Source organism: Streptopelia decaocto, assembly GCF_964273445.1.
Source record: "Streptopelia decaocto genome assembly, chromosome: 3".
NCBI classification, from domain to species: domain Eukaryota; kingdom Metazoa; phylum Chordata; class Aves; order Columbiformes; family Columbidae; genus Streptopelia; species Streptopelia decaocto.
This window is the reverse complement of record NC_138656.1, coordinates 98,061,485-98,087,036: the sequence shown is the minus strand read 5'-3', so window position 1 is coordinate 98,087,036 and position 25,552 is coordinate 98,061,485. Positions and strand designations below refer to the sequence as shown.

The 25,552-nt window shown below is 34.0% G+C and overlaps 1 protein-coding gene across 1 annotated transcript in view; it reads right to left on the bottom strand.

The window, feature by feature from the left end:
• The window catches only part of CSMD1 (CUB and Sushi multiple domains 1), a gene marked incomplete at both ends in the record, with an annotated part of 1,064,284 nt that overhangs the window by 173,728 nt on the left and 865,004 nt on the right, over window positions 1-25,552 (bottom strand). The window contains 6 exons of the mRNA XM_082048870.1: window positions 593-780; window positions 2,223-2,361; window positions 5,044-5,235; window positions 14,154-14,356; window positions 16,790-16,916; window positions 19,538-19,729. Of these exons, the coding sequence (XP_081904996.1) occupies window positions 593-780; window positions 2,223-2,361; window positions 5,044-5,235; window positions 14,154-14,356; window positions 16,790-16,916; window positions 19,538-19,729 (1,041 nt within the window). The remainder of the gene's footprint in view (window positions 1-592; window positions 781-2,222; window positions 2,362-5,043; window positions 5,236-14,153; window positions 14,357-16,789; window positions 16,917-19,537; window positions 19,730-25,552) is intronic.

Here is a 25,552-nt window from a genome sequence, read left to right as displayed (position 1 = left end):
AAACAGTTTGATAAATGTCAGCAAAGATGACAATCAAGTGAGAAACAGCATGTGTGACCAGAAAAGAAACTAGCATTTAAAGTGAGATATGTCTTTAATAATCAGTCAGGGTGACCTGTTCTCTGGCTAGTAATGGATACTCTCCAAAAATGCAAATATTGTCCTGCAGTAGTTATTCAAAAATGTGTATGTAGATTCAGCAACAAAGTGGAAAGGAAAATGTATTGGTATGTATCAGAAAGGAAGCAGAAGCAGTCATGTATTTTTATTGGGTAAGACAATTCCATTATTCTACAACTTTTTCCCAAATGCTACGTTTGATGTGCATCTTCTATCTCTACTTTTTTTTTTTTTTTTTTTTCCCTGGGAGGTGAAAATGTGCATAAGTAATGTGAAAGAAGTTTCATCAGAGAGGATTTCTGTGTTCCTCCACACATTTACAGAAAACAGTTTTTAAAACCTACATCAATGCAAAGAGGTACTTGGCAGGTCACTATAAGTACCTCTAAAAGTAAACAGATTTGAGTCTCAGTAAATACTAAACAACATTTCTTTCCCTTTATGTTTCCATAGATTATGGTCAGAACAGTACCTTTATAGTCAATTGCAAATCCCGACATTCCAACAGAAGCATCACTGCGAAAAGCCAGAAACAGACTGTTACCACTGCTCTCTATTCTTTCAGGAGCCTGTGAGCCTTGAAAACTTCCAATCAGAGGACTGTTGGAATTTTCCCCTTCATAAATATGTAGAAAATCATAACTGGGTTCCATATTGAAACTGAAAATAAAGGAAAAAGAGAATTAAGTCTTCATTTCTTTTTCATGAGTACAACGCTACTGTGGCTGTGGCTGCCAATCTTCTGCCTAATACATTTTCTTCTCCAGAAATCAAAGTATTTTTATATAGGATTCACAGTGAAAATTTACTAACTTTAAATGTAATTCTCTTTACCTTTGATTTGAACACCTTCAGCTTCCCAAAAGATCTACCATTAGGCCATCATGCAGGCTCTGTGTACAGTCAGTGAAAACCAAGCATATCCTCCTGCCTGTCTTAAACACCTTTCTCGAGATGGAATGGACCACTTGCTACAGAAAGGCTGCCTCTCACAGGTGAACACAGGAATGATCCAGATAACTAGCTTAAATTAAATATCCAGCTTTTAGTTGGCTAAACTGGATGATATTTATCAACAATCTGGATGCAGGAGTTGAATGCAGCATTTTCAGGTTTTTTGATGATACCAAACTGGGAGGTGCTGTGGTCTCTCTTGAGGGACAGAAGGCCTTGCAGAGAGATCTAGATAGACTGGAGTATTGGTCTGTGATTAATGGGATGCTATTTAACAAGTCCAAATGCCAGATTGTGCACCTGGAACAGAGTAACACCAGGCAAAAGTGTAAATTGGGAGAGGAGTGGCTGGAGACCAGCCCTACAGAAAAGGATCTGGGGGTTCTTGTAGGCAGCAGGCTCAGCATGAGTCATCAGTGTGCCCTGGCAGCCAAGAGAGCAAACCACATCCTGGGGTGCATCAAACACAGTATAACCAGTTGATCAAAAGACAGAGAATCAGAAAAAAGAAAAGAAATTGCATTTGCACCTGTATATATAGCAGGCAAGATGATTATATAGGCCTGATGCAAACAGAAATTATAACACATGAATATGACTATATCTGTGAACTTCAATTGATGTTAAAAATCTGTGCAAGAAACATAGGTTGATGATGGAACACTGAATAAATGAAACTTTTTTTTTAATTATAAGACAACATCATCTAGACATCTTTTATGTCTTGACTAAGTTGACCAGTATTTTTTTTTTTATCTATGCACTCCAAGCAAAGTGTATGTAGTCTATATTTGTAAAACCCTTTAGGAACTGAGTTACAGACTTTCCACTACAGTTCAAGTCTCTACTATAAGATACAACAATGTAAATTGAACATTTCTACAAATTTACATTGCTTTTCAAGGATTTTGATTTCCTAGGTCACACAAAATTTTGTTGCTCAGGAATATATTTGATATAAAAAGTGCCATTTAACAGTATTATTTTACTTTACACTTTACATTATTTGGAAGTAATGATATAGCACATATTAGATGTATGTTCCAGGAGTTATCCAGAGAATATCATTAAGAAGTGATAAATTATGCCATTTTTGGTTGAAACATTTAAAATCTTGTTAAACAGAGGTATTAATTTAGAAATGGTACCTTTTGAATATCAAGGCAATGACAAAGTCAGGGTTTACTTTTATTCTCCAGTCACATTCTTTCCCAGGTGGATAAGGCTGTGGATAGTTAGGTGACAAAATAACTCCTGCTGGGCCTGTCAGGTTTCCTCCACATGCAGCTGTCACAATGTAAAAAGAAATAGCAATATGGTCACATGTTAAACTCACAAGCATATATTAGCTGTTAAATAGAAGTAAATTGACTTCTACATTTACCAAAAATAATAATAATTAAAAAAACCCACAGAGTTTTCCCACTTCCAGGTAGCAACTATTTTTGTATTTTCCTTAAAAAAAGTGAGCTCTGTTCATATTCAAAAGAAGCACAAGAAAAACTCCTAAAGGAATAAAAATATGAAGTTAAATAGGAAGTCCTGTATATTCTTGCTGTTACACAATCTCAGCTCTCTCAAGCTGAAGTACTTTGTTTGAAGTACTTTGGAAATACTTTAAAAACTGGGAAAGTTCAACAGCAGGATTCAGGATGCAGGTTATTTTTTTACTGTAGATGCAACACAAACTAGTTTGATTAACTCAGTTAAGGTTTTACCCAAATAAAAAATCAAATATAGTAATTTATTTACATTAAACTGAACGTTACTTTTAAACAGATAAGGAAATCAAATTCTAAAGATGATAATCACGTAGGAATCTAACTAAAAGCTATGGCTGTCAACATGGGCTGCATCTACATTACCAAGTCACGCAGACTGATAGGAATACATCTGTAGGGCAAAAACGTTGGTACCAAGGACTTGGAATCTGCATTAAACATTTTAAATAAGTATTTTTTCAGGCCATTACTAGTGTGGTCCAATGGACTGAATTATCACTAGGGTTGGAGTACATCAGATGCACTCATAAAACACATCTTGCTGTTCAGTTTCATTCAAAAGCTCTAAGAAAATTCAAACTCATAAACTAAAGCAACAACAAGAAAATGTACTTGGAAACCATGCTCCTAACTAAAATTAAAACATTAATGAAGACATTCTCCTTGTGGTATTTATAAAAACAAACTAAACTTCCCTCTGCCCCATTTATTTATTTCTTTATCTATTTAAACATTTAGTATATTTATGTATATGTTGGGTTTTTTTTTTTTTTGTCTGTAGTTTTGGTCATTATTTTTAATCTAGGGTGTGGGATTTTTTTTTTTTCAATTTTAAAATTTTTGTTTCTTTTTGGTTTTATTCACAGATAATGGTTCCAGGAAGTGTTTCACATGTTCCTTATGTGTGCTGATGATTTGGCTTCGAATAACCATGATAAAAGTTATAAACTACAAATAGTGCAGAAAACATTAAACAATTAGGAATTAGAAGTCACACAATGATCAGAGGACTGAGTAGTATAGCTATTAAATGTGAATAATTTTTCATTTATAAGTCAGCATACTGAAATAAGGACTTTATGGTAATTTTTAAAATGACATATAATGGCTTTAAAGAACACATAAATTTTCGAATATTATCATGTCTACAGTAAAGATTACTTTAATCTGCTTTCCCCTCCAAAGTCACCTTGAATATATAGAAGAATAACAATAGATACTTATTGCCCAAAGGTAGATCTCTCTTTCTTTCCTTCTATATTTTCTTATTTCTTTTGACACCAGATAACTTTTAAAAAATATTTTTATATACATATTTTTAATTTGTGGGTAATCCCAGTATGTTTAGTAAACATTTTAATACTGTTATTTATACCCTGCACACAAGATATCCAGAAGACAATATCCAGATTATATGCCCCTCCAATTTTGCTAGATGATATGGGGTTAGAGACACCATCCTGCATTATCCTGAATCCTTCCCAGTATTTTTGAGATATTTGTAAACACTTCAGAGAAACAGAAGGACTTCAGCTGTTTGGGGATTTGCTGTTTTGGAGAGAGCCTCTCCAAAATAGCTTGTAGAAAGGAAAAACACTAAACTAATTTCAGTGCTGTTAAAACATATTGTACCTGGGTTTTTGGATCATTAAAATAAGTCCTTATTTAATTATGAACTAGGGACAACAAAATTATAAATAAAAATAAATAAAGCAAATAAAATAATTTAAAAAAATACTATGCCTAGCAAATAATTTTTTGCGGATGTTGATTAATCTTAGAAGAGCTACACTGATGACCTTAAAATACATTTCAATAAGAATTCTAGGTCTGTAATTATTAGTCTACTGACCAGAACCATGAAGAAACATTTATGCCATATATAACTATGGAACCAAGAACCAAAATGTGTTTCAAAGAAAAAAGATCTCCCACTCTCTCCTGGTGTTACGGAAATATATCTCATTTCTTTCAACAACATTGTCACATGGACCCCCTTCTCTACATCTACCCTTCCCAACAAGCATCCTGCTTCAGAAAAAAGATATTTAGCTTCCTAGGGTTTGCACAGGATGTGTATTTAATCTCTAAGAGAACTGGGAATTTTTTCAGGATAAATAATGGGCCACAGTTTATGTAACTAAATTATTATATAGAAGACCATTCTAATGAGATAATTTAAATTATTATCTCTTTTTTTTTAATCCAAATCACCTTTTCAGTTTAAAGATTTCTATTAGACTTTGTCAATTTTAAACTTGTATGAGTTTAAATACTAGAAGAGAGTAAGAAAATACATCCAAAATAGTGTTAAACTTGAGAATAAGGCTGTCAATAACCATAATTACAAAATAACTAGGTTCTGGCAAAGAGCATCACTCCAGTATAAGCATCATATGCCCACTAGTTGAACAAGAAATCTGACCCGTATTAATCTTAAATGGAGACTAACATTTCATCTTATTACCTATGCATGTAGGAGGATCAGGTTGCCAGAAGAATCGGTTATTCAGTTGTACACATATAATTTTAGCCTGTCCTTGAAGCTGATAGCCAGGGTCACACTGAAAAGTGGTCGTGTCTCCAGGCTCTCTGCTGTCTCCATATCTAGTGCCATTCTGTGGTGTCCCAGGATCATTACAGGTTGATGCAATAGAAGCTGTAATGGAAGGATGAAATAAAAGCTTTAAGGTGTAGATACTATAGGAAGGCACTTTGTTTCTTTATTTTTATGAGAATCTGCCCACTGAGATACATCATTATCTGGCTTCCTGCCAGTTTCCTTTTTTGGTCCGTTAATACATCAAAAGAGCTAGTAACTGCTTTTCGCGCTCTAATGTTCTGGTTATATAAAAAAAATTCTTCATGCACTTTGATGCCTTTTGTGAAATAGGGTATCATAATATAAATAACATTGGTTTATAGACTTAATGTCCTGCAGCATGCAAATGCTATGTTTACACAGCTGGCTGAATCAAATAGCAGTTTTATGTAGCCCTGAAGTTCCTATTTCAGAGGCAAGAAACAACTTTCTCAGAGTATGCTCAAATTGAATTTAAGCAAAATATCTCACCTATGATCAGTCTCCTGAGTTTGGATATGAATTTTGCCTCGTAAAGAAATAAATTAATTTAAAACACAATGTTAAACTGAGCAGAACAATCAGTATGGTATGACTTAAAGTAAATAATATTCCAGAAAGTGGATACACAAATCTACACTGACTATGGATTTGTGGAAGATTCCAGGTCTCTTCTACTGTTTTCAGGTATTCAATATCCAGAGTTGCAGTAAAAACTGCATACTTCCCAAGGCAAGGTCTTTGGAGGCTACTGTCCCTAAATCACTGAACTGCACTCTGTTTCCTACCACTCCAGGCTGCTCCACCCAAACATGTCTTTTTTAAAGAACTTACACAATTGTGATCAAAAGCCTAAATAAGTGTTCACAATCTTTGTCACAATCACCATTAATGACATTGATGTACACCTAGAAGTAAGTCCCTCTAGACTGTCATCATCTTCATTCAACCAAACTTCTTAAATCCAGGCCAAAGACTTTTTAAAAAAACTGCTACACTATACCCTTCTGCTCATCTCCAGTACTGTAAGGGATAATCCTTGAAAAATGTGACACATCAATATTAAATTGTTGTCTTTTTTTTCTGAATATGAACTACATATACTTGTACGCTCATGCATAAGGCAATTGAATAATTCTTAAACTGATTCATAGCCATCTCAATTCTACATCTGATGTCTTTTCAAGGTGCTTTGCTTAACACTGCCTGATTCATAATTTTTTTACCTTGTTTCCATTCCCAAGTACATTCCCAAATAGTACAACTTGTACCTTCAGATGGTTACCATATCTAAGTGAAGTAAAAAACAAGGCAGTTTTTTTAACAGTGGTGGACATTTTTCCACCAGAATTTATAAGCATCAATACGAGATTGAAAGTAATTGCTGTCACTGCTAACAAGGACTGTGTAAGCACTCCCCGGACACCACTCTGACATTTTATCTGACATCCTATATTAGTGCCGTTTACTAAATGTATACTCGGCCACAAGGGAAGTAAGGCATAGTCGTGATGTCAGAAAAGTTATTTATTTGATAAACAAAAACAGCTCTAAAAAATGGTTCATCATAGTGCATATGTGTTAAAGAATCATAAACCCATCTTTGTCATTAATCAGTAGGGGTTTTTTTACAAATCTCTGAATATGTTCATTTTCTTCTTAAAAGGTTATGCAATATAGTATCGTAGCAAATAACATTTTGCCCACTTTGACTGTGTCAAATGTGCACCAATTGCAAAGGACTGATGTCTTTTAATATTCATTTCACTATTAATCTCCATTTCTTATATACAAAGTTCTAAACTTCAAAAACAATGAGAGAACTTTTATAAGCACCAAAATGTTCTTCACACCTTTGTTCTTGCAGCCACAGAAGTTATTTTGTATATTTGAAACTAACAACCTTTTTATCATGCTGAATACACTTGATCTTAATCAAACAATACAGCAGATATTTAAGCACTCATGTATCATCCAAAAAAGTGAACATTTAGACAGACTGCCAACTTTTCAACTTGTCTCCTTTCCAAGTTGTTTTACAACACAAGTTTCCCAAGAGGTTCTGTAACTGCACAAAAATTACAAGTCTACTATTGCTTCATTTGGTATTGTACAAATATCTGAAGGGTATAGAGAGTACATGCATTGATAAGTAATCCGGACATTAAAAATCACCAGTTCTTCTGTCATCATTTTTCTTTTATAACAAGCTCTTTTCTTTTCAGCCCTACACTAATATACAGACATGAAATTAATATCTATCTTATATTTTTATGCAAAAGGTCATGCTCATGCTATGATGTAACATTGTCATATGGAATTAAAAACCAAACCAACGAACCAACCAACCAACCACACACACACACAAAACAAAACAAACAAAGAAAAAAAACCCAACAAACAACTGATGAATTCAGAAACTTGAAGCTGAAAAATTAAAATATATGCTGTAATGCAGGGAAAGCAACAACTACATTTTAGACTCAAAGATGCTAAATCAAACCGAATTCCATAATTAGACTTTTTAGAAATGACTGAGAAAAATTAGGTGCCTAAAATGGCATAGCCAGGAGAAGGGATTTGAATTCCATTACTCTGGAAAAGAACTAAATATTTGCCTCTCAGTTTTTGCACATGTTCTAAGCAGTAGGCTACATGATACTCAGTGGGTTATAGAGTAACACCTTGTACAGATTACCCATTTCTTACTGTCTCATCTGCTCAGAGTCAAACAGGCTTCTGTGTACCCTCAAGATGGAACTCAAGGTGGGTGCCAGAAGAATGGGCAGCTGGGAAAAAACACAGATTGCTAGGAAGGTTTCAGACCTCCATATGTAGGCAGCCACTGTGTTAAGCCTCTCTGTTTTTAATTTAATAACCTTCCAGAATCCCATTTTAGATTTTAACTTGGATTTGGCCCCCAAATTACATTTTTGAAATTTGATTTAGAACTACACTGAAGATCAATAGATGGTTTTTGAGAATATGACACTATATTTTTGTGTGTCTGTAGCCTTGTGAGCAACATGTTAGATTTGTGCCTAATTTATCTTTCACCTGAAGGACACTTGTTTTTATATCAGTTTGTTTATCCTGTAATCTATTGTAGGTCAAGAAAAAAAAAAATCACCATCATCAATATTATTTTCACTATGTCTGTGATAAACAATCAGGTAAGCCATTTGCTGTAGTATTGTGCTGCAGACACTATTTTTTCTACTCCATATGGTTATAAAAATAACAAAGATTTTTCAGCAGCTAGGCTTGTGAATTGCAGGCAATGCACAAGCTTCCCTTTGTGTAGTGTATTATGCTTGTATAATAGGTTTGAGAAGGATTTTGGCATATCAAAGCTGTTTCATTGCACTTAGGATCTTATAGTGGTGTGCTCCCCCACACCACCAACCTGGCCTTTTCCCATAATTCTGATCAGCGATAACCATCCCTCCAGCTCAAGGTGCAAGGTGTATTCGGGGGAGACAGATAATAGCACAACAACCAAGGGCTAATTTATGGTAATGCCCCATCCCCCCTGGCCACAGAAATGGTCCATGTCTGACTCAAGCCAAATTTGGAAAAAACTGGCATCTGCAGCTGGCATGCAAATATGACTATGAGTCAATCATCTTACTCTGTAAATAGTGGACAGCCTAAAGCCCTTTGAGATCTCCTGCACAGCAATGGTCTGCACGCTGGGAACTGCCCTTGTGTAGGGATGCCTCTCAAGGTCACACCCCGAAGTTAAAAGATTAATTATTGCATCAGATACTTGGTAAGTGAATTGGGAACAAGTGCACTGAAACTTTTTAGTCTTAGCTAAGTGATATAAAGGATTGATTCCAGATGTCTAACTGTTTAGACATAAACCACTGACTAACCCTGAGGCTAACTCTGGATCCAGCCTCACCTAGACTCCTCTCTGAGAAGGACTTAAGAAATTATATTTTTTTTTTTAGAAATTTCCAGATGTTAAAGAATAGTATTTTCTATCTAAAAAGTATCTCACATAATATACATAAATGTATAGACTAAGAAAAGTGCAAATTAGCTTCAACCTCACATTTACATGTCCTGTATTGCCCAAGAATGTAAAGAAAAAAGAAACTCAAATGCTAATGTAGTCTATTTCATTAAGTCTGAAGTGCAAAAGCTCACAGGGTTAGAGATAAACAAATTGACCGAAAATTTTCATTTCCACTTAGTTTCACAGGAACCAAATGAAGAATCGCTGCCTTCTATGAGGCTGAAGATGCCTTGTCCTGGCTACGGTTTACGTGATGGATAAGAATGCTATGACACAGTTCAGCATGAAACTGTGTTACTGTGAGCATGTAATGCAACATTTATAGCATCACAGAAATCAAGAGAAGAGACTGAACTGTGAAATGATTAGGTTATACACTTTACAAGAATATAAAATTCTTATGTTCTTTTATTTATTTTAGCAAGAGATATTTTAATGGTTTTCATTTTCTTTGAACTCAAAATGTATTTAGTTAGCAAGGCTCTGAGTATGTATATGTGAATTTCTTTTAAAATATGCTTTTGTTCTAATCCCCTTTTCTTGATAATTTAGCTGTGAATCAAACTGGAACAGTTGCATGACAAATCTCAGCGATGAAGATTCTGTCATGGAAATGTAGTAACTCAGGCCATTAGGCAAGTGATTAAAAATATCTCAGCAATGAAAGAACAATTTACAACAGTATTCTAACAGTTCAATAGGTGACACAGTTATTGTCATAGTTACTTTAGACAAACAAATGGTCAAATGGAATTACAAAACTGGGCAGAAGCTCATCATCACCTAAACAGATTTGCCAAATTATGCCCAGTGTCATTAGGAACTATCAAACATAGAACAACTGATGCTTAAGCTCTTGTCAGAGGAAGCAAGTTATCAACAGATGTGTCAACATCAGACACAATAATGTCCAAATCATTGTTCTAATTAGCTGGCTGGTATAACTTGTTTATTTTTACTATCATAATTGATGACTTGTGTTGTTTAGTTGGGCATCTTTACTCATCGCTGCTTTTATCTGCATTCACAAGGGTAAATTTTAAAAATATTGGGAGAAAAAAACAGAAAAAAAAGCCAAAAAACATAGACCAAGCCAACTATACATATGCCTTCATTTTGTATCTTCACTTTTAATAAAATGAATATCTGAAGTACTTCTAACAAGATAGAAATCTTACAAAGAAATTGAGAAAAAAATCTCCTTGTTACTTTATTAATTTTTTCCCCATTGTTCTGTATAATCCAAAGAAAGATAACATTTCTGTTCACACAAAAGCAGAGCTAGGTATATTGTTAATTAGAGTCTATGCTTACAGAATACTATGACGAAGAGAAATTAACAGTGCCACAGAACCAGCAGTAAGCATAGGAAACAATCAGATGTGGGTAGGACTGTAGAAAAGCCAGACATTTCCAAATATATTTTTTCCATTATAACAAGAGTGAATAATCCTTTGATGTATTATAGCCTTGAGGAGTAAAATCTACAAAACTAGCCAAGGAAATATGAATGCATCATTTAGCTTAAGAAAAGGATACTGTTCTCTTAAGTTACAACAGATGAGAATTTACTTCATGAAAAAAGGCTAGACTGTAATGTTGCAACTACTATCAGGTATTGTTAAAACAAGGCTGAGTCTGTAAGAATGATAATATTGGCAACTGCTTATATTGTTCCTATCATATCCCATTTCTATTGGTTTTGTTAAATATAAAGTAAATAAATTATATGGTTAGATGTAAAATGCTCTCAATAAAATAAGCTTCAGGTCAGTAAAAGCAATGGACCATCCACTAGCATGAGATCCAAGTGCCTCCAGAAGACTAGAGTAGTTGAAGATTAAACATTCAGGGCAAGATTAATCTGTTTCAACATAGGTGGCTTGTCTCATTGAGATGCCTTACAATATCCAAAGTATTTGCACAGGGCTGGAAGATATGACCAAGGACTTATGGGTGTGTGACCTTCTGGAGTGGCAGATGGAGACCAACCAGGATATCCTATGGCATCTAAAAGGGAACTAGAAACCTGTGAAAAGATGGGCAGGATTAATTTCACCTGCCCTTAGATGTCCAGAAATTTCAGATGTAGTGTATGCTAGTATATCTAGATCTATAGGTGATAAAAAGAAAAACACAACTTCAGAGGGAAATTTATCCTGTTTACCTTAGACATGTAGGACAGAATTAAAATATGGTAGAAAACTTAGTTTTATGCTTTGCTTAGGTAGCAAGTTTTTGCTGCCAGTAACTTTGTTTCTTTGGAGTAAAGAAACTAAATATCATATCTGCCTACAATCTTCTTGTTTTCACTTTTTGTATCACAACCAGAAAGAGTTGGTTGACATCCCTGGCTTGTAATACATAGTTAAAATGTATTTAACCCCCAGAGTAAAGGTCAATTTTGTACAGTGAACTCCATTTTTTGTCCTTTTATGCATGATTAAATGGTAATTAAGTTTTAATGAAAAGCATTAGACTGATTACAATTAACATAATCACTCTTGTCAGTTCGTGTCCTCTGCTCTACGTGCTGAGCTGAGTGGGCAAGAAAAGACACTTCTAATAGTGTTCAAACATTTCATAAGCTTCAGCCACATATTTTTCCACTAAAAATACCTTTAATTACATTTACAATAAAGAGTAAATAATTTATAGGTGATATTTTCTGATCAACCTCATACTCTCCTCTCATAGTACCTCTTTTTGGGGCAGATGCAATAAGGATATTCTAGAGGGCAAATATAAAAAGTGATCAGCACATTCACAGCACAGTGAAACGAATTCTCCAGCAAAAGGTTAGCATTTTAAAGCTTTGTCTTTAAGCTGTGCATTTGACCCAATACTCTCAGAAGAATAGCCTTTATATGACCCCATAAGTAGGGATTCATTGACATGGACACTCATCCCAATTGCATAATCCAATACAGAAGCTGAATGTGTAAAAGGTCCGGATTACTGAAGTTTTTCCAATCATGTACAATTCTGCACCTGAAGTTTACTTCTTGGATCGTAATTCATATTAAAATAAAATATACTCATGAATAAATGCAACATCTGAAAATCCTTCAAGTGACACCAAACTTGAGCAGTTATCTTCATAGAACTTGTAGTAAAACATCTACATCTTCTACAATTACCAGAAAAAAAAAGTTGAAGCAACTCAAGATTCTTTTATTCAGTGAGTTACAAACTACTAAGGCAGTGAAAGTTCAATATTGTGTGCAGCTTTGCTATAAACTGGCCCACAGTTTGAACACATGATGAATAATAAAGCATGCAAGATCCTCACTTAATCATAGATTAATCAGTTTAAATCCTTTACAGACCAAAGCCACAGGGGTCTGCCCACTGCCCCAAGGAGATTAAGTAAACAAAGCTCTGATTTTTAGAAGAAACAATTGAACATTTACTTAACATATAGTTTAAAACATATTTTTTATTCCTTACCATTAAAATATAATAAAACATTCAATTGTCAAGCAGAGTGGATGAAACATTAATATATTCCCTTCACTTGAGCTGAGGCATCCAGTTCTTCACCACTAATTCCAATTAATTCCAGTGAGACATACTATACAATTGTCAGCATGATCACTGAGTGCATCCATCAGATATTATACTAAGATGACCAAATCAGTTCTTCACTCTTAAAGCATTAAATTGTCTCCTACTTACTATAAGTGTCTCTGAAGGTCAAAGAATGTGTTGTCAAATCTAACTGCTTAAATATAATATTTTCCTTCTGTCAAAATTTGTGCAAAAACTTACGAACATTTCATATAATACAACATAAAATGTTTGCTAACTCTAACAGAGTAAAAAAAGACCCCTTCATTTCCACAAATGTAAAAGTTAACTTTATTCAAGCAACATGAAAAGTGGAATTTATATAGCACACTGGTTATAAGTTTTGGAAACATTTGTTGTGTTCTTTGTCCTTAATTAATTTTGCATACTTTTAACTAGGTATCTTAGACCTTATGAAAGAGACTGTGGTTTGGGAGGTACAACATTTAAAAAAAAAATAATCAAGCAAAATGAAATAAACATGTAAAATGCATTATATGAAGACCAGGAAACCCCCAAAGTATATTTCCTCATGCAAGTAATGACTGAAAGTTTATTAGTTCCCTTTAGTTCTGAATGACAGCATCTAAAGAAAATGTTTTAAATAATACTCCTATTCTCACACATTTTAATAATTTACAGTTTTTCTGTGTTCCCGAGCAGAAATAAACTTCCGTATATTATAACTAGATATATCAGGATGCAACAACTGAGTCAAAGACAATGATATAGGCTCCCTGCCATCCTACCCTCTGTCTTTAACACTTCAGTCATAATATAGAAAAACCCCACATACTCAGTTTTACATTATTGATCACTTTTTCAATATTGATCATAACTCCTCTGTATATAAAGGAGCTTTCACTTTAGACCTGAAGATGAATCTGATTAGTTTAATAGTAAATTTTAAAATGTGTTTCAACAAGGTAATATATATTTTATTATTCAGTTTAACCACAAACAGTGATTAAGGTCATAAAAATGATGCATTATGCAACCAATGTTATGAGGAAAAAAAACCTCCAAACAACATAAGATATAAACATGAAATAATATATTATTACTGATGACTAGTGGGAACATTGAAAACTATCAGTGAAGAAGAAAACTTACGTATGTACAAACCTGTTGTGACCTGTTAAATATTGTTAATTAGATAATGCTAGGTATGCAGTTGCTGTACGAAATAAGGAATAAGATCACTTAAACATTCAAAGCAAATAAAAAAAAATCACCCTAGTCTTAGCTATTTGCATAAATATACAAATAATTGAAATAATATAATCTTTTTTTAAGATGGAGGAACTTATAAGATGAAGCATTGTTCATGTATATAAGAATAGCATATAGAAATAGTGCATATTATTATTACTGTATTTGAGATGAAAAAGTATTTACATACTTGAAAACTGAATGGAGAAGCCTGATTTGCTGATGAAGAAGTCACTGTCAAATTGTAGTGTTAATGAGTTGAAAGTGCTGTGAATATCCTCTGGAAGGGCTGAGCCACTCCATTCTTTCAGAAGTATGTTGCTTTCTATAGGCCCATCCCATACCTTCAAGATGTCATGAGCAACCTCAGTGTCAAAAACAATAAAATGCAGACTGAAAAGAGAAAGTAAAAGCACTGTACATTACCCATTAAATACCATTACACAAAACTCTAAGCAATCATTCCCAAAGTGTACTTAATTTTGAGATGCTGTTTAGGACTGAAGAAGGAATGATGTCCTGAAAAGTTATCCATTTTTACTGTTGGATGAGCTGATTTTGTGAAAGAGATGCTATTCTGTTCTATAAATGCCTGAATTACAGAAAACACCATTATGGGGCATATAGTACTTGTTCTCTAAATTAACTTATTTTTATAATAAATATTGTAAAGGATAAGAACTATGATTTCATCAAAGAGCTCTTCTCCTTATTCAGCTGAGGATATCAAGAACACTGATTGCCTTAAATTATATGCAATTGAAAAAAAGCAGTAGCTACTGCACAGTAGCTAGAGCACAGAGACGGCATTTTCTTTCAGCACGTCATTCTAGAAAACGTACTATCCTACCTTAGCCTTATGTTAAAATTAATTTTAAAATAGCATTATACTATAATAGAATCATCTCTATTTATCTTCAGGTGAAGTATTAGATTTAGAAAGGTGTTCAAGACTGCTATGTTATTAGTCAACATATGTGCATCAGCTTAAAGTTCTGACTGTTTACATTTTTAACATTCAAGAAATCTAATAGGTAAATATCAAAACTTCTTTTTTTTATTTCAAACAGTTTTGTGTTAATATTTCTTTATTACAATTGTAATTAATTGGAAACAATTAATTTGAAAATTGTTATTGAAATGTAGATGATGCATTGAAATCACCTATGATGGAACAAACTCATTATTTGGCTTAGTGAAACAGGCATATTAAGAATAAAAAAGGGAAAAAAACTCCCAGTGAATAACTTGCCATTTGCTTATCTTTTTGTCTGTTTAATTTTTAAAAGCAGTAATTTTCATTTAAGCAATCAGTTAAAACTCTTGTCCACATAAACTGAATAATGGAACAACTTACTATTCATGAACTTTTTGCTCAAAATTAATAAATAACTAATATTCTGAAGTAACACACTTAATGGATACTTCTTTCCTGTTACTGAAGTACAAAACTAATCCCTGATGCATATCATTAAACATATTAGTATCAATAAATTATTTTAAAATGACAGAAATTATCCATCTTGAGTAGAAGTTAAATGTTGTTACATTCTTGCTTTCACAGCAAATTATTGTTTAGAGTGGACAAACTAGCTTGAATATTGAATAGAACTTGCCATTTCAAAGTTTTTAAATCTGTGTATTGCTACAGAAAAACTGAACTGAAATGTTCTCTAAATATTTGTATTCCTTCTATTTGAGGGATTTAGCTATTCATCAATAGCAAAGAATACATCAAAAGCAAAGTCTTTTTTGTCAGTACGTCAAACTGATAAGGAAAAACTGTTTTAAAAGTTATTTTTGTATTACTACTTTCCTTCTGCCTCAGTTCACCAATCCTTCCATCATCCTTTCATAAATCACTATAGAAATAAAAGTTCTAGATTACAGCATTGAATTCTTGGCATGTATATTTATTTCATGCATTAGTCACCAGCTGTGTTTCCCTCATTTTCTGTATTGTTCTAATTTCCAAATCTTTTTGTTATGCTGACTACTCTATGTGGAGAAATCTTCCAGTCTTTATCTATTAAGCTTTTTCCCACTCCTGTATTCTTCTCTTATTAAAATCTCAACATCTTCTGAGATATTGCTGGTCGTATTATAAACTGATTATGGGGAAGAAGTCTGATATATACTTCAAAATTTTATATATGTTAATAATGATATGACAGAAGAGAAGGGGAATGGAAAATTAAAGCCCTTCAGATTGTATTAATATATGAAGCTGTATAGCAATAATCTCTGTTGCTTCTGCTAATTGTCAAATCCTCATCAGATCAAAGCATTCACTGCAAAAAGACAGTTCCTGATAGATACCTAACAAGGTCCAAGATACCTGATATCTGAGCACTCCTGGTAGAGTCAGGAACTTTACAGCTGCTTTAGGTAACATATTTAAGAAATAGTGTTGAATAATTATATTATATTTAAAACAAATTATTGTGACAGTAAGATATCAAAGAATGGCAGTACAATGACTCAAGGGAAGAATTTTGAAACCACAATTGACAGCTTGGCACTTTAGCTTGTTTACAGCTAGAAAAAGATACAGCAGTGCACCACTCTATCACACTGAAGATTTATAGCCATCTTATCTAATGGAATTCACAGTTCTCAATCAGGTCCCTAGTTGTCTCCTACACAATTAAGGTACTCAGCTTCCCTAGAGAGATGACACTCATAAATGCCACCATGAGAAGCATCAACTGTATAAGGAGGAGTTAATAAACAAAAAAATGTGTAGAAGAGTGGGAGAATGTAAAGCACAGACTACAATTTATCAAATACTGAAGTCAACAATAAATATTGAAATTAAGCATGTACCTTATTGTCTTTCCTGGATCCGCTTCAATAATCCAAGTACAATGAAGATTGTTGTCGTATGGTGCTGGGTAACCAGGGGACAAAATGCGCCCTGATGTAGCAGCATGAATTTGACCACCACACTCCGCTACAAGAGAAGGATTGCATTTATTTTTAACAAGACCATAATATTCTACACTTTCATCTTTTGTGCATTCCATATCTGTCTGTCTTCTAAAAAGGTATCAGAAGGACCTAATATCTCTGAAGTAGTACACATACGTACAAGCCAGGACATGTACATGAGTTAAAATGCACACGATCTCATTCCTACCTTGTTATAAAGCAATAAACCAGACTTCTGTGATTATGTTGTTCTACTGACAAGAGTTCAGGGTGAACTGAGATTAAAAAAACCGCAATTTTAGCATCAGCAAGAAAGAAAAAATGCTTCAGAAATATCCCATCTTACATGTTTTGCTTTTCTAAGTAACACTGAATGCTCAAATTCAGACTTTACACTATTGAATTTTGTAAATAATTTGCTTTCTCTGTTGCTCTAATGTCAAAATGCCTTCAGTTCAATGCTTTCAAGATACTTCTATATAACTTCAAATTTAACTGCATCAAAAAGCAGCTAGGTATTGCCTAATAATTTCCTTTAGTATTTAAAAATGTAAAGGTCATATACCCACAATGTAAGAGGGTAAATCAGAAAGCTATGATTTGAAAGTATTCAGTGTCTGGTTTAAAACATTTTTTTATTATCAATGTCATCTTAACTTTGTGGAGAGATCAACTGCAGTGCTAAGCATCAGGAATCAAGTGATTCTTATGTTTGTTTAGAGCATCATGCAGTTGTCTGGCCACTATAAAGACACACCCTGATAAAACTGGAACTGGGTAACAGTCAGGTGCCACTGAACAAAAATGGAACAGTAACTCTTCAGCTAAGTGACGTACCTAAATTTCTACTTCATTTACAGTATTGCCTTACAAGTAGTGGCATTAAAAAGGTTACCATCAGGAAGTCGTCAAGCACAGATGTACATCAGGCATAGTGTAAGACAAAGATGATGGAAGAACCACGGCAGTCAGAAACAGAGTATCTGATTTACTTATATATCCTGCTGGTTTGATCACTCAAAAGACTACATATTATTTACAGAAACATGGCATAAAGCCACTTTGGTACTTTTTTTTTTTTTCAAATGTAGACTTTGTGAAAGATTTCAGTTAAGATTCATTATACAAGAAAGTTAAGTATGCAATACTCACTATGACAGATAACTACAGGTAAAGAAATGATGGATTCAGTACTGTATTTAGGAAAGAACTCAAGATAACTAGTGAAACCAAAATTGTTTAAACTCAAACTAATTGACAGATTTGCTTAAAAATTCTGAGAAGACTAATTTAGAAACAGAATACATGATAAAACTTGGAATGATGCATTATATAGTTCATATGCTTTGAAAAAATTATATCCCTTTTAGCAGATCAGAAGTAAATTTTCAAAAGTGATTCTAACAAGAAATAGAAAAAATGGTTTTTTTTTAATATGCAGAAGTACACTGTAAAATCATAATCTCAAATAATATACTACATAAAGTAAATAACTATACTATAACTAAGAGAAGTGACTTATATTCAACCAAGTTCTATAATCTTCTAGAGACAGAATTACAGGAATTATTTTTTCATTGTGTGCAGCTTTTGCTTCACCTATTGAACTGCCTTTATCTCAACCCACTAACTGAATCACTTTTACTCATCTGATTCTCTTCCCTGTCCCATGAGGGTGCACTGAGTGAGCAATGGTGTGATGCTTTGTAGCTAGCTGAGGCTAGACCATGACAAGGAAGCAGCTCCTGGAACGAAAAATGTAGCACCCAGAGAGAGGCAATAAGCAAGGATCCTGCAGGTCAGGTGAGTGCTGAAAGCAGTTGGTGGCTTGCCTGCAGCAGATAGTGGAGGCAAAAACTAAGCATCAGAAGACACAAAGAAAGAAAGACTTTCACAAGGACTCATGGGCAGTCAATGTGAAACTTGAATTCAGGAAGTCATGGGTAATTGCTGGACCGGAAAACAAAACTGAAGGAAGTTGACTAGCAAAGGTACAGTGGTCAATAGCTATACTGGTTTTCAGTTATTTTATGTATCTCACCTAGTACTTCTCTGGCTAACATTTATTTATTGTAACAAAACACAGTTTTAGACACTTGAAGACATGATATTTAAAGAAAAGATCTACCACAAGGCTCTGACAGATGGGGTATTGTAGCATAGCAACAATGACTCAAGAACATGCAGATGAAACAATCCACCAGTGTGGGATGAAAATTAGAAATTAGCTTCATAGGAAAGAGGTTCTGAAATAATTTCTTATGAAAACAGATGAGGTAACAAAACCCCTTTATTTGCTTTATGATGGATTTGCTTATCTTGTCAAGTGTTTAGACAATACCACAGCCTCCTATAGCGTATCAGACTCGATCACCCAGGATATCATCAGAATCAAAGCAGTAGTCCTTAATCAAAGGCTGCTCTATAGAAATAATTGTTTCCCAGCAGTTTTGTAGCCATTAGTAAGCCAACCATCTATTTCAGAGAAGGCATACTCGGATGCCAACATTAAATTTTCACTTGAAATTTAAAATATATTTATACCATTATTATCAGTATAGAAAGACAGAATATTTGTTGTTGTTGTGTTTTTTTTTCTTGAAACATCAGATGGAATTCTTTCATTGTCACAACCCAGATTACCTATGCAAGTAGGCAAAGGCTTGTCCCAAACTCTTCGATCTCCACTTAAGCACGTCATAATACTACTACCATGCATTGTATAGCCAGGATTACAGCTGTATAAAATGACAGTATCTACAAAATGTCCTTCATCTCGGATCTTATAGCCATAACTTGGTATGCCAGGATCTTCACACTTCACAAGGTCAAAACCTGCAAACAGATAGGGGAAGAGTATTGAAGAAAAAAGACAAGGAGTTATAAAATATCAAACAAAATATAATGTCAATTAATCTGATCTTGATGTAAGTTATATTCTCATTATTCATTTGGATTAGATGTACCAACAGTGACAAAAGACAAATTACATATAATTTGGGTAAATCAGAAACCAAAACACCAAGAACTAATTATTCATTTGATATTTGATTATGCCATTAGTTTATTGAAGAAAGCCTAGTACCTACACTAGCTTAAAAGAGATTAGTAACCACGTTATTAATTTATACCACTTCTATTATTTCATTCTCTTTTATTCAGAGGAAAGGAAGAATTGACCCTCTATTTGGCACTAAGTGGGAGCTTCACCTCCTCATCTAATCTCCATAATTAAGACAGCAGATCATAGTGGTAACTCAGGGAGAAAATGCAAAGATTATTTCATTCATTCAACTGTCAAAATAGTGTGGTTTCAGGTTTTTTTTTTGCTGAAACAAAGAAATATTCCTAAACTCATTTTCAATTAGCATTCCCCTTTTTGGCCTACTAACATGCTGAATGGGGTAAACAACTCCCTCTGTACTCCTTGGAATGAACCTGAGTAGCTACAACTCTTCTCCTCTCTGCATTATCTCCATACAGCATTGCTAAAATGTAAAGATGCATTCTAAACCTCTTATTTTGCCTTGAGGTCCAGTTCTTAAAGCTAAGTAAAGAGTGGTTCCAAATTAATCTTTCTCAACTCCAGATTCTTCTTCTTTGTGAATTCTTCCTTCATTACCATCATGTCCCCTCCCCAAAGAAGTCACTCTAATTCTACAAATGTTTTCCATTTTGCTGTTTTATTTTACTGAACAGCTTCCTTAAGTGGTTCTGAATCAGGCTGCTGGTCTTCCCTTCAGTTTGCTGGTTTCAGTTCATTATTTACATGAGGTTGCACAAAGAAGTTGTGGATGCCCCCTCCTTGGAATTGTTCAAGGCCAGGTTGGATAAGGATTTGGACAACATGGTCTAATGGGTCTTGGACCTAGATGATCTTTAAAGTCCCTTTCAACCCAAACCATTCTATGATTCTATGAGGTCCTTCACTGATTAGGAGAGAATCAGACATTTTTATGGTAAATAACATATCCATAGACAACCTTTCACAATTTTTCAAATGCACAAACTAAAGCTGATATCATACTTTTCTCATTGCCTTTCTCCTCGTCCTGAGAAGATCAGCTTCATCTGATTAAAAAAAAAAACAAAACCAAAACCAAAAACATAAGGAGTCTAATACCTTGCTTTTCTTCCTGCACAAATGCTAAAGCTGTCCATCAACTGGATCCTCTGAAAACACAAAATGCCATTGTTTTCTTTGTTCATAAATTGGGCACAGAGGCTGGGATTTACCTGTTATAACTCAGGCTCTTGAAAATTAGAAGGCTAAATTTGAAGTAGCTAGCTTAGTCTACTTTCATTGTCAGTAGAGAAATATGAACCTCAAGAAAACAAACTAGCTCTTATTTATATAGGTGGTCAGATCAGGCAGTTCATTCAGCTTCTGTAAACACTTATTTTCTACCTTTACTGTAAATTGAGCCTTGGTCCTTTCTTTATATAGTAGGCTATACTGGCTCAGAATTTTCAGTATCTAGACTTCAGGAAAAAGAATCTCACCCACAAAAGAATGCTATTCCATCACTTAGCCACTACATCTCTATCTGCACCAGTATCTTAAATGTCAAGCCTCAAGACTGGTGAGAATACTCTGACCATAGCCATGCACTGTTAAACTTGATGACCCTTCAATAAACTATGGCTGCCTATGAGCCATCACCTAGGAATTTAGCTCACATTGTCTACTACATTATGCCCCAAGATTGTTTGGGAGAGTGCTAGACAACCCAAGCTAGAAGCATACTAGCGTTTACCCTAGCACTTCAGCAGTCCAGACAATCACTTTCCCAGACTCATACTGATGCCCTGACAATGTTTAGTTTACTAACAGGGGTGTCAGGAGGAGTATGTATAATTGCACACAGTACAAATGAATTACAGAGGTGTATTATTATTTCCTTGCTAAAAGATTGTTTCCATGTACATGTTCGCACACCCCTGCAATTTCACTTTGTTGACAAAAAAGAAACAAGCAAACATGCTCAGATTCCAGACAAAAGGGGTAGCATTCATGTTAACTAGCTCTCAGTATTGCATATGTAATCAGCTTATATAAACATCTAAATCAGTTGTCTGTCTTTTAGAGTTAATGGTAACTTATGAGGTGTGATTCATCTCATTCTACAGTAGATAACTAAAATAGATCGGATGAACTGTTAAAAAGGTCTGTTTCTCTTCATTCCCTATAAAAAGGGCCAAAGTGATTTGGTTATTCAGATGAGCTGAACTTCACAAGAAATAGTTTTATTTCATTATTTTAATCTCCTTATCAAACATACAAAGACATTTATTTAAAACCCTGAAAATGTAAGTTGTTTGATAGATGATGTGATGATATTTTAATGCTGATTTGACAGCATGAGCCATTGTAACACTATTTATCTCCCACCTTCTTTTAGATACTTTCCTATCCTTTAGTAAGTGCAACATTTGGTTATCAGTGGCACTGCCACGTGACTGACAGATGAAACTTCCCTGATTAAAGAATCTGTTTGTGTGTGGTGAAATAAACTTCCCATAATGCTGATATACAGTTAGAAAGCTACACAAGAGATTGATTCTCCACTATCTTCTACCACGTAAAGAAGAAGAGGTTGTCAGGGAGAGGTACTATCTTTTATAAGATCAACAGATAAATTTGGGTGAAATGAAACAAACTTTTGAACAAACAAGCCTTTTGAGTCTGCTATATAGCCATCTTCACTATAGAAGATGTCAGGACTGGGATAAAATTATCATTCTGACTTGCTATCATTTTATGTATTCCACTTAATATTCAGTTTGGCACAAGTGTGTAAATATATATACATGGCATGTACACTATTCCATTTTCTCCTCATCTGCAATAAAGATCCCTGAGGACTCCTGGAACAACATTGACATTAAGAGTTACAAAAAGACAGCCACAAGCTTTAGAAGTTTGACACAAGCCTACCATAGCCTGCGTACTCTTTCTCCATTCTTGCTTTGAAACAGGACTGAGTAGCACAAAAAGTGTTTCTGGTTTGCCTATAGTTATCAACAGTTCACATCATTATTGTAAGTCACTTATACCTTCAAGTATCCACTAACACAGGGATTTTCCAACTCCTTTGCTACAAGTTTGCCTAAGTGAGCTACAGTACATTAGAATACTATAATTGAATTAAATATAATCTGATACAAAGATACAAAATTAATCATTAACTGAAATGACCTTGGTATTACTTATTAACATAAAAACTTACTGAGATTCTTATAGACTTCGTTCTAAAATAAATTTTTCTGTAAACAGAAATTTAATTCAAAATGTAGATTGAGATCTGGCATTTAGGAAGAGCCAAAAAGAAATGTTGGGTTTTGTTCATTTTAAGCCTAAAATATCCAACCTATATTTTGACAAATATGGTTCTGAAATCAGTTGCTATATTAATATATATAGTATGAGTATGTCATAGCATTCACATGTTAAAATGTATTGATTTTCATTGCAAAAATTTGTGTAGGTGTAAGTTCATAAAGAAATAAAATACTAATAATAGCTAACTAACTATTTTTTTTTCTACAACTTATGTATTTAACATAAAATTCAATTAGTGTTGCAATAAACAGGATAACAATTTAGTTAATTACCTACTGGCTCTTCCTCTCCTCCACCTCAGAATGGTCTACATTAATCACATTAAATTTAATAATTTTGTCCATTTACCATTTTAACATAAATATCATAAATGTAGATGAAATGTCTCTAAACCTGTTATAGTATACTTTTACAGTTCTTCTTGAGCCATCGTTCTCCAAATGTGGAAAGACCCTTTCACCTGTCAATAGCACTATCGCAAGCTGAATTTCCTGCTGCTTCAAAAGCCTCATACTCTACAAATAGTCACTGAACTATATTTCTGTATCTGTAAATGACAAAATACCTCCGCAAGTTATAAGTGGGAAAAAAAATTGTTGGTAAAGATAACATGTCTGAATACATAGCAGTACATATAGGAACTTTTAGGCCTGTGCACATGTCAGAGGACAGGAAATTTCATACAGAAATATAGTGCTTATTTACATCTTATTTTTAAATCTCTGGGGGAACATTTATATCAATAAAGTAGTTTACATTTTCTGTCAGCCTATTTTATACTCAAATATTTATTGGGGGTAAAGTGTTAGATAAGCTGATTGCACAGAACTTAGTCACTCACTGTCTTGGGTATCAGAATTCAATTTCCTATTTCACACACAATAAAAAATAACTAAAAATATATAACTAGAAGCAAAAAAAAATAAAACTTAAATTTAAATATCTTTAAGACATTAAACCCTTTATTTGCTGTTTTGTTTAGATTATTCAGAATTATTTTTTTTATCAAAAGACCATCTTGTAAAATGGAAATGGATTTGATTTCTTCTAATTATTACTAATTCAGGAAAAGTCTAGTGATAGTTTTTAGGGGTATTTTCACAACATTATGCCTAGGAAAAAAACATTTGTTACAAACATTCAGTAAGACAAAATAAAGAGTATTATTGCTTTTTGTATCTGAAAAATAGAATATTCCCTGTAAGGACATCCAACAAACTAGTTTCCGGCTTTTATGTCAAATTTTTAAAACACCACTTCAAATACCCTAGAAAAAAAATATAAGAATGACAGTACCTAATTTGTGACCACATGTTCACTACACTTTTCTACCAGCAATACTATCTCTGGTTTTCAGTAGGGCTATTAGAAATTGGGGTATTTCACATGCAAGTAGGTGCTGTTAATCATGTGGAAATATAACAGGATCTTGCCCTGTGTGTTCACAGCAAAGCCGTCTTTCCAGCTATTATCAAATTTATTTCCCTTCTCAAAACACACAAAAAATAGAACTTTCCATTCCCTTTTTCCCTGATGCTCTTGTACATCTGATGTAATTTCTCATGAAGGACCATATTGTTGTGAAACCTCATTGTTGAAATGCTGCAGCAGAACTTCAGTGTTAAAGTAGATGCTGTGAACTTTCACAGTGGGGAAATATGGTCATAAGCTCCATAGAGTCACAGTACTTGGGATGACCTGACATTGAAATGAGCCAGCAGTCAGAGAAATTCTGGCAATATTCTTACTGCTGATAAATATTATTGTACTGGAAATTGTTGCCAATTATCTTATATCTGAGTTTCATTATAGGATTATGAGAACGAAAAATGGATAAAAGCCAGTTAAATTAAAACCAAAAGAGCCAGAATACTTCTTGATGATTGGCTATCACCACCTGACACTATTTATCCTAAGTTATTTGTTCTGTCATATTTGACATAAATAATCAGGAATGTAGAAGTACCAGTTGTCAGCATAAAAATTATTGACATGTCTATAATGTATGTAGAATATTAATTACAAATTCTTTCAGCTCAGTTCAATTATGATTGGTACTGTGGTTCTACTGTAGTGCAGCAAATCTGGGCAGTGAAACAATGAAGCCGAGGACACGATGCCCACGTTATCCACACTAGCATGTTTTAACTTTGGACTAGCTTTTGTGTTCATTAGTAGGTGGAGTATGCTAAGTATATCCTTGGAGCACACCTTACAGTTCAGCTTCAAGTTTGTGCCCTCCAAAACCTGTCTTCAATAGGAATTCTGGTAAAAGAAGCAAGTGTTTTGCGTCCCCAAGAGAAATTCTCAGGAGT